General features: G+C 40.9%; 1 protein-coding gene across 1 annotated transcript in view; it reads left to right on the top strand.

The window, feature by feature from the left end:
- The first annotated feature begins 12,052 nt into the window (after positions 1 to 12,052).
- The window catches only part of LOC115159117 (RAB6A-GEF complex partner protein 1), a 68,244-nt gene continuing 66,116 nt past the window's right edge, over positions 12,053 to 14,180 (top strand). Inside the window, exon 1 of the mRNA XM_029708546.1 lies at positions 12,053 to 12,681. Coding sequence (XP_029564406.1) covers positions 12,541 to 12,681 — 141 coding nt within the window. The 5' untranslated portion in view covers positions 12,053 to 12,540. The remainder of the gene's footprint in view (positions 12,682 to 14,180) is intronic.

Here is a 14,180-nt window from a genome sequence, read left to right as displayed (position 1 = left end):
CTGTAGCGTCCGAACTGTTTGGGCTACAAACCCCACTATGGAAAGGGGAGACTCTCTCATGAACACAACGGTTTTCTCCATTTTGCTCTAAATCACAAGACTCGTCTGAAAGTAACCTGTTACCATTTTTTTTTAAATTATGGAAGTAGTTGTGTGCCAACAAAAAAAGGGGTTAAATATGTGTCCAAAAAAGTGAAAATATTTCCTGAGCTTTCATATATTTTCTTGATATAGGACAGACATTTCAAAACTTTATTCATTATGATACATTTTTTGACTGTCGGTTTTACCATTTATGTGTTATTCAATGCATTTCACTGCATTTCTATCTATTTTTGGGGATACCTACAGGGGTCAAATAGCTAAGTAGAGCACACTTTTTTATGATGTCATTTCTCAATCAAAGTTTGTACTGATGGATGCAGCCTATTGAATATCATTGTAGAATAGGCCTATGCATAAAATGCATCCTCCAATTGCAATGTTTTCCTATGCCCACACATACAGTTGAAGTCGGAAGTTTACATACACTTAGGTTGGAGTCATTAAAACTCGTTTTTCAACCACTCCACAAATTTCTTGTTAACAAACTACAGTTTTGGCAAGTCGGTTAGGACATCTACTTTGTGCATGAAACAGGTAATTTTTCCAACAATTTGTTTACAGACAGATTATTTCACTTATAATTCACCGTATCACAATTCCAGTGGGTCAGAAGTTTACATACACGAAGTTGACTGTGCCTTTAAACAGTTTGGAAAATCCCAGAAAATAATGTCATGGCTTTAGAAGCTTCTGATAGGCTAATTTGACATCAGTTGAGTTCATTGGAAGGGTACCTGTGGATGTTTTTCAAGGCCTACCTTCAAACTCAGTGCCTCTTTGCTTGACGTCATGGGAAAATCAAAAGAAATCAGCCAGGACCTCAGAAAATAAATTGTAGACCTCCACAAGTCTGGTTCATCCTTGGGAGCAATTTCTAAACGCCTGAAGGTACCACGTTCATCTGTACAAACAAATGTAAACACCATGGGACCATGCAACTGTCATACCGCTCAGGAAGGAGACACGTTCTGTTTCCTAGAGATGAACGTACTTTGGTGCGAAAAGTGCAAATCAATCCCAGAACAACAGCAAAGGACCTTGTGAAGATGCTGGAGGAAACGGGTACAACAGTGTCTATATCCACAGTAAAACGAGTCCTATATCGACATAACCTGAAAGGCCACTCAGCAAGGAAGAAGCCACTGCTCCAAAACCGCCACAAAAAAAGCCAGACTATGGTTTGCAACTGCACATGGGGTCAAAGACTTTTTGGAGAAATGTCCTCTGGTCTGGTGAAACAAAAATGGAACAGTTTGGCCATAATGACCATCGTTATGTTTGGAGGAAAAAGGGGGAGGCTTGCAAGCCGAAGAACACCATCCCAACTGTGAAGCATGGGGGTGACAGCATCATGTTGTGGGGGTGCTTTGCTGCAGGAGGTACTGGTGCACTTCACAAAATAGATGGCATCATGAGGAAGAAAATTATTTGGATATATTGGAGCAACATCTCAAGACATCAGTCAGGAAGTCAAAGCTTGGTCGCAAATTGGTCTTCCAAATGGACAATTACCCCAAGCATACTTCCAAAGTTGTGGCAAAATGGCTTAAGGACAACAAAGTCAAGGTATTGGAGTGGCCAACACAAAGCCCTGACCTCAATCCTATAGAACATTTGTGGGCAGAACTGAACAAGCGTGTGCGAGCAAAGAGGCCTACAAACCTGACTCAGTTACACACTTATTGTGGTAAGCTTGTGGAAGGCTACCCGAAATGTTTGACCCAAGTTAAACAATTTAAAGGCAATGCTACCAAATACTAATTGAGTGTATGTAAACTTCTGACCTACTGGGAATGAGATGAAAGAAATAAAAGCTGAAATAAATCTTTCTCTCAACTATTATTCTGACATTTCACATTCTTAAAATAAAGTGGTGATCCTAACTGACCTAAGACAGGGAATTTTTACTTGGATTAAATGTCAGGAACTGTTTAAATGTAATTGGCCAAGGTGTATGTAAACTTCCGACTTCAACTGTATTGTCAGAAGAAAAATGTATATTTTTAATCCGGAGCTCACGGTCAATCGTGAATTATATTTCTTTACATTTTTTCCGGTGAAATGTCCAAACTGCATGCTAATCATTTGATCTCAGTCAGTTTCATGGGAATAAGCATTTAGATATTTTACTTCAGTTGGCTAAATCAGGGTCACACAGAGTGTTTATGGGTAATCTTAAACATATGTACTTTGAAACAAAAGTATACACCTCACACACGGTTATGAGCTTTAAAAAAGTAGACACATTTACCATGTCAGATATAGAGTTAAAACGTATTCAATTTAGAGTTTGCATCCCAACATTACACTTTATATACTGTGTATTCTGAAAGTATTCAGACCCCTTCCCTTTTTCCACATTTTGTTATGTTATAGTCTTATTCTAAAATGGATGAAATAAAACAAATTCCTCATCAATTTACATACAATACCCAATAATGACAAAGGGGAAAACAGGTTTTAGAATTTTGGGAAAATGTATGAAAACATAAACACATACCTTATTTACATAAGTATTCTCAGACCCTTTACAATGAGACTCGAAATTGAGCTCAGGTGCATCCTGTTTCCATTGATCATCCTTGAGATGTTTCTACAACTTGATTGGAGTCCAGCTGTGGTAAATTCAATTGATTGGACATAATTTGGAAAGGCACACACCTGTCTATATAAAGTCCCACAGCTGACAGTGCATGTCAGAGCAAAAACCAAGCCATGAGGTCAAATGAATTGTCTGTAGAGCGCCGAAACAGGATTGTGTCGAGTCACAAACCTGGCGAAGGGTACCAAACATTTCTGCAGCATTGAAGGTCCCCAAGAACAAAGTGTCCTCCATCATTCTTAAATGGAAGAAGTTTGGAACCACCAATATGGTGCTCACTCCGACAGAGCTCCAGAGTTCCTCCGTGGAGATGGGAGAACCTTCCAGAAGAACAACCAAGGTTCATCTTCCAACAAGACAACGACTCTAAGCACACAGCCAAGACAACACAGGAGTGGCTTCGGGACAAGTTTCTGAATGTCCTTGAGTGGCCAAACCAGAGCCTGGAATTGAACCTGATTGAACATCTCTGGAGAGACCTGAAAATAGCTGTGCAGCGACGCTCCCCATCCAACCTGGCAGAGCTTGAGAGGATCTGCAGAGAAGAATGAGAGAAACTCCCCAAATACAGGTGCACCAAGCTTGTAGCGTCATACCCAAGAAGACTCAAGGCTGTAATCGCTGCCAAAGGTGCTTCAACAAAGTAGTGAGTAAAGGGTCTGACTACTTATGTAAATGTCATTTTGCACGTTTTTTTGTTGATACATTTGCAAAATTTCAAAAAACGTTTTTTGCTTTGTCATTATTGGGTATTGTGTGTAGATTGAGAGAGAAAAAACGATTTAATAAATTTTAGAATAAGGCTGTAACGTAACAAAATATGGAAAAAGTCAAGGAGTCTGAATACTTTCCGAATGCACTCTACATCACAGAAGACTGAAATATAACAAAACCGTTTGATATAGAAACACTGGGCGTCCGGCATTTAATGATTGAATTTTTTTGTAATTATGAAATTCTGAAGAAAACAAATTATAACATTCCACCCATGAGGCCACTAGAGGGCGATTTGGTCACATGACTTCAGGAAAGTGCTACAGCTTATGGTGTTAAACTATTAGCCTTTCTTTTAGGACAGTTTTTGTTTCAATCAAAACATAGGCCTATATCCTGCCTAGTTGGGTAATTTTCCAGAAATATTTTTACCAGCTCCATATGTTCTCAATTAGCCATTTTTTTGGGGAGCGCCGCTCCTCCGCCCTACGGCAAGACTACATCCCTAGTAAATATTTACCATGACTGGCAGAATACCCACTATTTGCCCTTCATCAACACAAAACCACGTCAGCCCATCCTCTTTATATTTACTGTACACCGTGTGCAGTCAAATATCAGAAACTGAGCTACGTTTTTTGTGCAGGTCTTTTGCAGCTCTTACTACATAAATTCTTCGATCCTAGCCAAATTCCCTCATCTGCTTGCATACGCCTCCCCTATATCATGGTGTTTTGGTACTTTATCAACCTGGGGCCTGTTGCACAAAACTAGGATAAGGGATTAAGCCAGGATATGTTGGTGATCCTGGCTCAATTGATCCATAATCCGGTTGCACTAAAGATGGATAGGGGGCAGGAGGATATGTTATGGTATAAATTACCATGGAGATTTATTCTGTGGAGCTAGCCTGCTCCAGACCAGGCTAAATTCCAGGATCTATTTAATCTCATCCCTATTGTCAGTCAGCAGTCACCACAAATGGAAACCAATAGTTATTTCACTGCTCACTATACATTGTTATCACATATAACTAGACCCACTGTCATTATTTAAACGTTTGTGATCATTAATTTCAATGATTTTGGATAAAAAATAATTTTTAGATTATGTTGCTATCATTAGATAATTTACAGTTTCCCATAGACTATAAGGCTATATATAAAATGATAGAATATTAGGGCCACAGAGGGGGAAAAAAACACAAGTAATAATATTGTAACCGGTTGTTTTAAAGGAGGACAGTTGTTAAAATGACAGATGTGGGGCATTTCGTGAAATTGTACTTCAGTATGGTTTCATAAACAAAGACATGCTGATGTGCCAGAATATTAAGTATCACATTGTCATAAGTATCAAAACTGTAAAAACAATATGTAGCTTTTCTGCAGAAAGAACCAGCCTCATAAATTTATGACTTTATCCTTTTTCTTCAGTGTGGCCCTAGTACTCTGTCATATAAACAAATACACATTCCATATGAATATAAAAACACAATGTGTAACATTATGTTCCTTTATTGAATAAGGACAAAACAAAGCAGGTAAACCATCAGCTCCTTTCGAAACTGAAGTCACAGTGACTACAAGATGGAAAGCACAGAATCCAAGCATATTATACAAAATGATACATACACATTCAAAGGTCTGTATATAACACACCCTGCATGTCTGCACACTAAAATAAATGCAGGACAAATCCATACACATCAACTGAACAGACAAATGAATGGATGCAGTAGCCTCCCTGCAGCCTTGTATTACACACAGTATACCGCACAAACATCATAAGAGGCCAAATTCGTAAAAAAACGAACCCAAAAAAAACCAAATTCCTCTGCCACCGCAGGACATATTTAACCAAAATTGAAAGCACACATACTAACAAAAATAATTCAACACATATTGGTCCCTCAGCAGCCGACCACTGTCGTCATCAGGGAAGATTGCCGGATTGTCCCAGTCCATGGCTGGTGGCACTCTGGGGGCCCTCTCCTTCCTCAGGCAGGCCACATTGTGGAGGACAGCACAAGCCACAGTAATATCACATGCCCTAACAGGGCTGACAATTTGTGAAGGCAGTGAAAGCGTGCCTTCAGGAGGCCAAAGGTCATTTCAACTCTGGCCCTGGCATGGGCATGGTTGTAGGCCTGCTGTGCTTCCTGGGGGTCTGTGAAAGGTGTCAGGAGAAAAGGCTGGCAGCCATACCCCCTGTCTCCCAGCAACACACCAGAGAATTCACCTGTCAACACAAAATCTCATCATTACTACCTCATAAACACAGTGATATTCTTGACACAGCCATGATGGTTATAAATAGGGGTTGTGTGGCTTACCTTGTGATAGGCACTGATAGATTTCAGAGGCCCGAAAGATTCTGGAGTCATGGACTGAGCCAGGCCATTTTGCCACAACATTGCTGATCACACAGTCAGCATTGCAGACCATCTGAAATCATAAGATGAGGAATATTACACCAATCAATGCACATCACTGGCAATGCAGAGTGTTCGTCAATGGACAATATCAAAAAGTTATGTTCACCTGAACATTAATGCTGTGAAAGGATTTCCTATTCACAAAATCGGCCTCATGGGCACCTGAGGGGGCTTTTATCCTTATGTGTGTGCAGTCCACTGCACCAATGACATTGGGGAAACCTGTCACACAAAGTAATGAGTATCCTACTATGTGTTAACAGTTGTCCTGTAATTTGTAGATCCTCTTACCTGCAATCCTATAGAACTCCTCTTTGATGTCACAGAGTCTTCTGTGGCCAGGGAAGGAGATGAAGACATCTGCTAATGCTTTGATAGCCAGACACACACTCCTTATTGTGCGGCAAATTGTGGCCTTGTTCAGCTGTTCTGCATCCCCCACTGAGTACAGGAAGGCTCCACTAGCAAAAAAGCGCAAGGCCACACAAACCATTTGCTCCACACTCAGTGCATGGCTCCGTGCAGTGCGGTGCTTAATCCTGGGACCCAGTAGTCTGCATAGATACCTGATGCCATCTGCAGAAAACCTGTATCTTTCATATAGATGGTCATCAGGGAAGGCCAGTGGGTCCAACCGGTCCCTGAAGACCCTTTCTCGCCTGAAGGCTCTCCTCAGCACAAGTGCTTCTTCATCCACCACATCTCGCACGAATGGGCATGCCATTGTCAGAGCAGAAAGGAACACACAATTTTGGGCCTTCATATAGGCTAGTGGCCACACCTGGTGCTGGGGGGGTGGGCAAAAGAGGGCGATGCCTTATAACGATGACTTGGTTGTACTGATTGCTGGGAAAATTAAAAAAACCTTAGAAAGATGCCACCGTCCTGTGTGCTCACAATAAGAGCTCATATGTCATGGCTCACTTGACTTTACGAGAATATACCTAATTTTTATTTTGAGCTGTGTCATCTTCTTGGAGCTGGGGGAGGAAAGAAAAATAATGATTAATACATTTGTGTTACAGTTAGCATACAGTGTACATTGAAGGCATATCTCACCTCCCTCTCAAGTTTTTTTATTTCAAGGTCCAGTTTCCTAATTGTCCTCTTTTTTATTTCGGACTCCAGTGCAAGATTTTCCATCTTTTTCTTCTTGTACTGAATGTCTATGTCTGCCAGTTCTATTTGGCGCCGGAGGTGGTTGCCATACAACTTTCTGATAGCTTGTGAGCTCTGTGAACACAATACAATTAGCGCAGCTGGAATTTGGCAGGATGTGGTGTCCTTTTATTAATACGCACTATGTTGCCAGGCTGGTTTTCCCACTGTATAGCATCTGGGTCCTGTAAAAGAAATTAGATTTTTTGATTTTGATGAGGACTCCTCACCATTGTAGAGTAAATAGTACTTTCACAGTCTTAACATGATACCTCATGCCTTCTGGAATCCAGAGAGATGGTCTCCTCCTCATCATCGTCTCCATCATGTGCTGTTGCTGCTGCACTGGGGCCTTCACCCTATCACATTTAATCGGATTCATATTGAAGCTAGTAGACAAGACATGCCAGGCCTACAGTATGCCTTTGATGGAGTACTCACTGGATCAGCATCGTCTGGTGCTTGTGCTGGTGGCTCTAACAGGAACACAGTGCTGCCAGACACTGCAAGGCAATAGGTAAACCAAAGTCAGACAGTCCAAATTGATTCAATATGAATGTGGTTGTATCCCATGTAGAGATGGAAGGACATACCTTGAATGAAGCGGGTGGCATCTTGGGAGGAACCTATGCTCGTCTCTTTCCCCCCAGGGATCCCCTCTAAGACGGGCCTGCCTTTATTTAGCTCCAAGGCCATGTCCTCTGCTGGGGTAAGGTCAGCCTTTGGTGACCCACCACCCGTGCCTTGTCTGTGGGTATTCTTTTTCACTGCTAAAACAGTACAGACAATGTGTGAGCAGGCACCTTCTGGGTACAATATATGCTTGTGCTTTGTTAAATATTAGTCAGGGACCATACCATTCTGCAGAATGTTCTTGTATTTGATTTTGACCTGCTGCCATGTCCGTTTTGGCCCGTTCATGTTTAATCTACACACACACACACACACACACACACACACACACACACACACACACACACACACATACATTTAATGGAGTCACACTGCAAAAAATTACTTGGTATTTTTGTCTTGTTTTCAGTAAAAATATCAAAAAATCTATCATAGCTTTATACAGTGTGATGGAGTTACTTTACACAATTTCACTCATATCTGCAGTGCATTTCAATTAAAAATTTAACCGTTTCATAATTACAGTACAACTGCATTTTTGGAGATGTGAATTAAATATTTGAATTGTAATTGTGATGTTTCAGCGGAGCGGTGACTGTGTAATTGTGCACTACTTACGCATTCAGGCGGTCTGCAATACTTTGCCACGCTTTTTCTCTTTGCTTTATCACTGTGGCGGTGTTGCCTTTCTTCTTAATTATATCTTTTACCTCCTCGTATGCCTCCATGAGGATTTGTGCTTCCGACGGGGAAAAGTACGCGGCTCTAGTTGCCATTTGTGCAACCAATTAAGCCTGGACGCACATGTTTTGGCTTCATTGAGCTCAGCTGAGTCATTTATCCCGGATGTCTTAATTCTACTTTTGTGCAACAGGCCCCTGGTCTCAGAGCATTTCGTATTATTCTGTACATAAATCGAGGCACTCCATTTAATGTGATATATTATGTTTGGTGTGGTTACATATGACAGATGGTGACTAAAAACAAAAGCAGGGTGTTTTTTTTTGTTTCGCCGTCCAAGCAAGGAGTTTTTGCATGGAGGTCAATGAGAGTGTCGATTTTGGTCAACAACAAAAATGTATGGCTTATTTTCTACTTACTTGATCAAATAGACGTTTTGTGGTGCTTAACTTTTTTCAGTGTACTGATATACAGTAAGTAGGACACGTGACATCCCGGCATCTTTCAGAAAATTTGCGGTGCAAGTCCTGCCTCTCCCATCTTCTCATTGGTTTATAGAAGCAGGTATGCACGTGCCATCTTCTCAATGGTTATACCCACGTGGGTGACTGAAGACGAACGAGGTCGGTGGCATAATGCATCTAATTTATGAAAGTTGCCAATCGCAATATAAAGTCCAGAGAAGAAAAAGCCTGGAAGGAGGAGAGATGACCTAGAAACGATTTGGTTGACCGTTTTATGTGTGGATTCATTGTCAGAGTAGAGGACCTTGTGCATTTCAGGTAAAATAACTCAATGTTTATATCCCACGACAAATTAGCTAGCAAGTGCAAGCTAGCTAGCTAAATTGCCATAAATGTTTCATGCTTTTCGACCTGTCCCCAAATTAATGTAATTGGTTCAGAGTTTGTTTTGATATTTTAACCTGCGTGTCATGGGGGGACAAAATAAAGTATGCACGATGGCGCATGCGCGCAGCCGGTTTGGCATCCGTGTTTGCAATCTCCACATATTACCATCAGAGAGCAGCAATGAGCCATTCAAATTTGAAGTTCACGAGAAAATGAAGTCAGATGTCAACATCTCGTTCCACGCAAACTTCACACCGGGCGGGGGAACCTATGTGAAGTAGCCACAATAAGGATTAGCCACAATAGTGGAATTTACGGTTGACTTCAAAATAAAAGTGATGCAAATGGCTACAAATGGTGCAATCGTGTCATTTGGACTAGATAATCCTAAACAAGTTTAGAACGTTGTTCCAAATATATATATTCAACAAAAGACAATAGATAATTTGAAAATGTTATTTGACAAAATATTTAAAATCGCACTGGGTGTATCAGACTGCAGAATTGCATTGGGGGCAAACTTATTCCACTATACAGCCTTACCTATGGATTGTTGATCAATGAAATGGGGTATCAGTGAACTCGGTGACACCCACAGAACACAACTGTGAAGAATTTACACCAATATTTGCATTGTAGCTCAAAGTGCGGGACTCTGAAAGCACTGAAGTTCAGTTTTAGCTTATTAATTTGACCATTTAAAAAAAACAAGCACACAACTTGAAAAAGTCATACATGCACATGAGTAAATTCATCGAGGATTTCACACAAAGTCTGGGATTTATTTCCATTGTGGTCCTCTTGAGACAAGATGTCTAGGCAAGATCAAGCACGGTTGAACACAGTTTGACAGCGAGATGATGATAATAAAACATAAAAACAAAGAGAGAAATCTATTTCATCATTGCAGTTACATCATAGGGTACATGCATATGGGCACAGCAGACATCCAACATTTTTTTTTTAACAATTTTTTTTTTTTTTTAAAGCTGCCCAGCGCGGACGTCGTTTTTATTTCATTCCACTCTGATGCTCCAGTATACAAGAAAGTACCATTCCCAACATTACTCCTGAACCTGTATAAGCGCACATTAGCAACACCTGATCTGGGAGCTGTGATTGTGTGCATCCCTAATATGGGGAAATGAATCAGTTAGATATCTGGGCGCAGAACCATAAATACTCCTGTAAACCAATCTAATCTGAAACACCCTAGCCTCAACAGGCAGCCAGTTGAGTTCCTGAAAGCAGCCCCTGTCTATGTGAGTACGTAGACTTACCTTCAATACTACCCTGATCAGCTTATTCTGGGCTATCTGGAGCTTCCCCTTCAGAAGCTTAGATAAGCCCCCAAACGAGGAAGCTTCCATCAAGGATGCGTCCCTGGTAGCTAATAGTTTTTTTTTGTAGTGAGCCACATTAAGCTTCCCAGTCAACCTACTATGTGTATTGGGCATGCATATTGCACTGTACAGCCTAACCTATGGATTGTGGATCAATCAAATTGGGTATCAGTCTACTGTGACACCCACAGAACAAGCGTGAAGAGTTTAAACAAATATTAGTGTCATAAGGCTGTACAGTGGTTTCAGAGTCCCGCGATAAGAGCTACAACACTAATATTTGTTTAAACTCTTGACAGTTGTGTTCTGTGTGTCACTGAGTAGACTGATACCCCATTTGCGTCATCCACAATCCATAGGTAAGGCTGTACAGTGCAATAGGCTAACTGGGGAGGTTATTTCCTACAGCCAAAGTTCCACAATAAGAGCTATGACACTAATATACTAAACAAAAATATAAACGCAACGTGTAAAGTGTTGGTTTCATGAGCTGAAATAAAAGATCCCAGAAATGTTCCATATGCACAAAAAGCTTCTTGCTCTCAAATTTTGTGCACAAATTTGTTTACATCCCTGTTAGTGAGCATTCCTCCTTTGCCAAGATAATCCATCCACCTGACAGGTGTGGCATATCAAGAAGTTGATTAAACAGCATGATCATTACACAGGTGCATCTTGTGCTGTGGACAATAAAAGGCCACTCTAAGATGTCTCCAGTAGTGAGAGAGCATGCAATTGGTTTGCTGACTGCAGGAATGTCCCTGTTGCCAGAGAATTTCATGTTAATTTCTTATGGTAAGCATCGTTTTATAGAATTTGGCAGTACATCCAACCGGCCTCACAACCGCAGACCACGTGTAACCACACCAGCCCAGGACCTCCACATCTGGCTTCTTCACCTGAGACCAGCCACCCGGACAGCTGATGAAACTGAGGAGTATTTCTGTCTGTATTAAAGCCCTTTTGTGTGGAAAAACTCATTCTGATTGGCTGGGCCTGGCTCCCAAGTGGGTGAGCCTGGCTCCCAAGTGGGTGGGCCTAAGCCCACCCATGGCTGTGTCCCTGCCCAGTCATTTGAAATCCATAATCCTAATTCATTTATTTCAATTGACAGATTTCCTTTAAAGGATCTGTAACTCAGTAAAATCATTGAAATTGTTGCATTTATTTTTGTTCAGTATATATGTGTAAACACTTCACAGTTGTGTTCTGTGGGTGTCACTGAGTAGACTGATACCCCATTTCAGTAATCCATAGGTAAGGCTGTACAATGAAATAAATATTCCCCCAACGCAATTCTGAAGTGTAATACATCCATGGTGCAATTTCAACAGATTTTTAAAATATTATTTTCCATCAATTTAACTCATTGTCTTTTGAATTTATATATCAAATCTCCAACGTTGTTTAACATGATTCAGTCCAAATATGATATGATTCCGCTATTTTTAACCATTTGCATTAATTTCAGTGAGGGACTTTTATTTAGAAGGCAAGCCGTAAATTCCAATATTGTGGCTAATCCGTATTGTGGCTAGCTTCACGTAGGTGGGCAGAGATACATGGGATAGCGAATCGGATCGAGGATAGCTAGCTGAATCGATAAAGATGGCGACAGCGAGAGACGCCGAAGATAAAATTATTATCGCTAATAAAAATAAGACATGTTTTTTCAGATAGGTGCAGAAAGGATACCTTTATTACAAAAATAAATTCGCTCATACTGTTGCATTTTGTTTAGTCCCGTGTGCGCAAGCGATTTGTTTTCAGAGGAGCTCCACAGTTCTATTTCAAGTTAGCAGTGTTGGCTAGCTAGCCTGATTGGATCTCAATCGCTTATGGATTTCTAGGATCAGGACGAATGTCGTTTGACTGAAAATCGACTTTACGCGGGATTGAATTTGCTACAAATTGTTCATGAACCGATTGGACAACATCGTTTATTTTACGTTGGGAATATAGCCATTCCACTGGCCCGGTGACACGGAGAGTGTCGAGTCGGAGTGCCTGACCGTCATGTATTTTTTAACTGGCTGGCCCCGGAGGCTACTTTGTCCACTGAAAAGTGAAGAGGAACCGTTTCATATTCAGCCCAACTCACAGAGGTTTTACTTCGCTGTGTTGTCAGAGACTCAACTAAGCATCTGGTTTAGTCGGGTAAGCAACGACTTAATCGCCGACGAGCTGGATAACCGCTACCTAGCAGTTGTTAGCCAGTTAGCTAGAAGCGAGCAAGCTAAGTTTTGTCTGTGCACACTGGTTGCCTCGTCACCGACTTTATCATGGCATGGTATATTTAGCTAGCTAACTGTCATGGCTAGCATTGCATACAGGGACTTGGAAGAATGCTAGTAGCTGGCGCAACAAGCATCAGCTGTTTGACAAAAGTACTAGCTAGCTAAGCTAACGTTGCACAACTCATGTATTCAGTCCAGTATTATAATAAAGTATGTACCAAACTAACGTTGCAGTAGCTAGCTAGATAGTTAAGTACATGGCAAATCACAACTAATATTTAATACATTTAATGTAGTTTAATGAGGATTATGTAAGAACGATATTTAATGAAATCGCTACTGTCCAAGGTATTTAGCTAGGCCGGCTATTGTAAGAGCTGCAAATCAGAGCTATAATTTGGTGTACTCAATTCAGCATTAAAAGCGATGTTTAGTTTACTCCCTTAACACCCTGCCATAGCTCTGGTGCGAATTCCTTCACCGTCACTGGGTACCCCATGCAACTATCTCGAATGAAAGGAGATAATTGTTATGCATTTAGCTATAACAATGTGTCAATTACAGAGTTCCAGTGAATTGGAATACCTCCATGTGCGTCATTCTTCTTCCCATTTCTCTCATATCATCATGCTACTACAAATATCGCAATATCCGATATGATCGTTTAACGTCGTTAATGACTAAATCATTCCAGACTCTGCGATATCTGTGCATATTTACGATATTATAGTCGCGTTCACATTCAATTATTTTAGTATGGAGAAAGTAAGGCTTGGTTAATGATTTTAGACTTCATTTTCAACATTGATACCGCCTACCTGATAAAACTGCATAGTTTTGATTTGTAACGCTCAAATATAATAATCATGTACATCACAATATATCTTCTTGCACTTCACAGTATTCCGTCAATGTCAACATCTGCAAATACAGTTATGTCAGCCCAGGTGTGAAATTAGCTCTGCCTCCATGACTAGGCTGCACAAGAGTGTAGAAGCAAGAGTGCTGCATATATATCAGCAGTAAAATAGAATTAGATGGTTCTGCATTACATCATTTGTATATAGTGCAAATCTAGGCCGGTATTTATTTCCCTGTCTTTACAGGAAGTATCCTGATGAGCTTCCCAGTTTCTTATTTTCTCCAGTGGCCTGCACATAAACTGGGAGAAACGGTAGAGAATGGACAGGATGTCCAGGAAAGGTCCACACAGGACAGGAATGTGGGTGCTGCTATAACCCTAACTTAGTGGCCGGTCCAGGCCCCCCTTGCCTTCTGTCTGCTCTGCGTGCCTTTTTAGTGTTTTAAAGCTGCCAGGCATGTCCAGTCCAAGACTCAAGGCTTCTTTGAAGGTCAGCCAGCCTGCCTGAACTAGGCACCAAAGCACAGATCTATGGCTATCTGATCTATAAGTCATGT

The sequence above is a fragment of the Salmo trutta genome, chromosome 23 (assembly GCF_901001165.1).
Source record: "Salmo trutta chromosome 23, fSalTru1.1, whole genome shotgun sequence".
NCBI classification, from domain to species: Eukaryota; Metazoa; Chordata; class Actinopteri; order Salmoniformes; family Salmonidae; genus Salmo; species Salmo trutta.
This window is presented reverse-complemented; position numbering and strand designations above follow the sequence as displayed.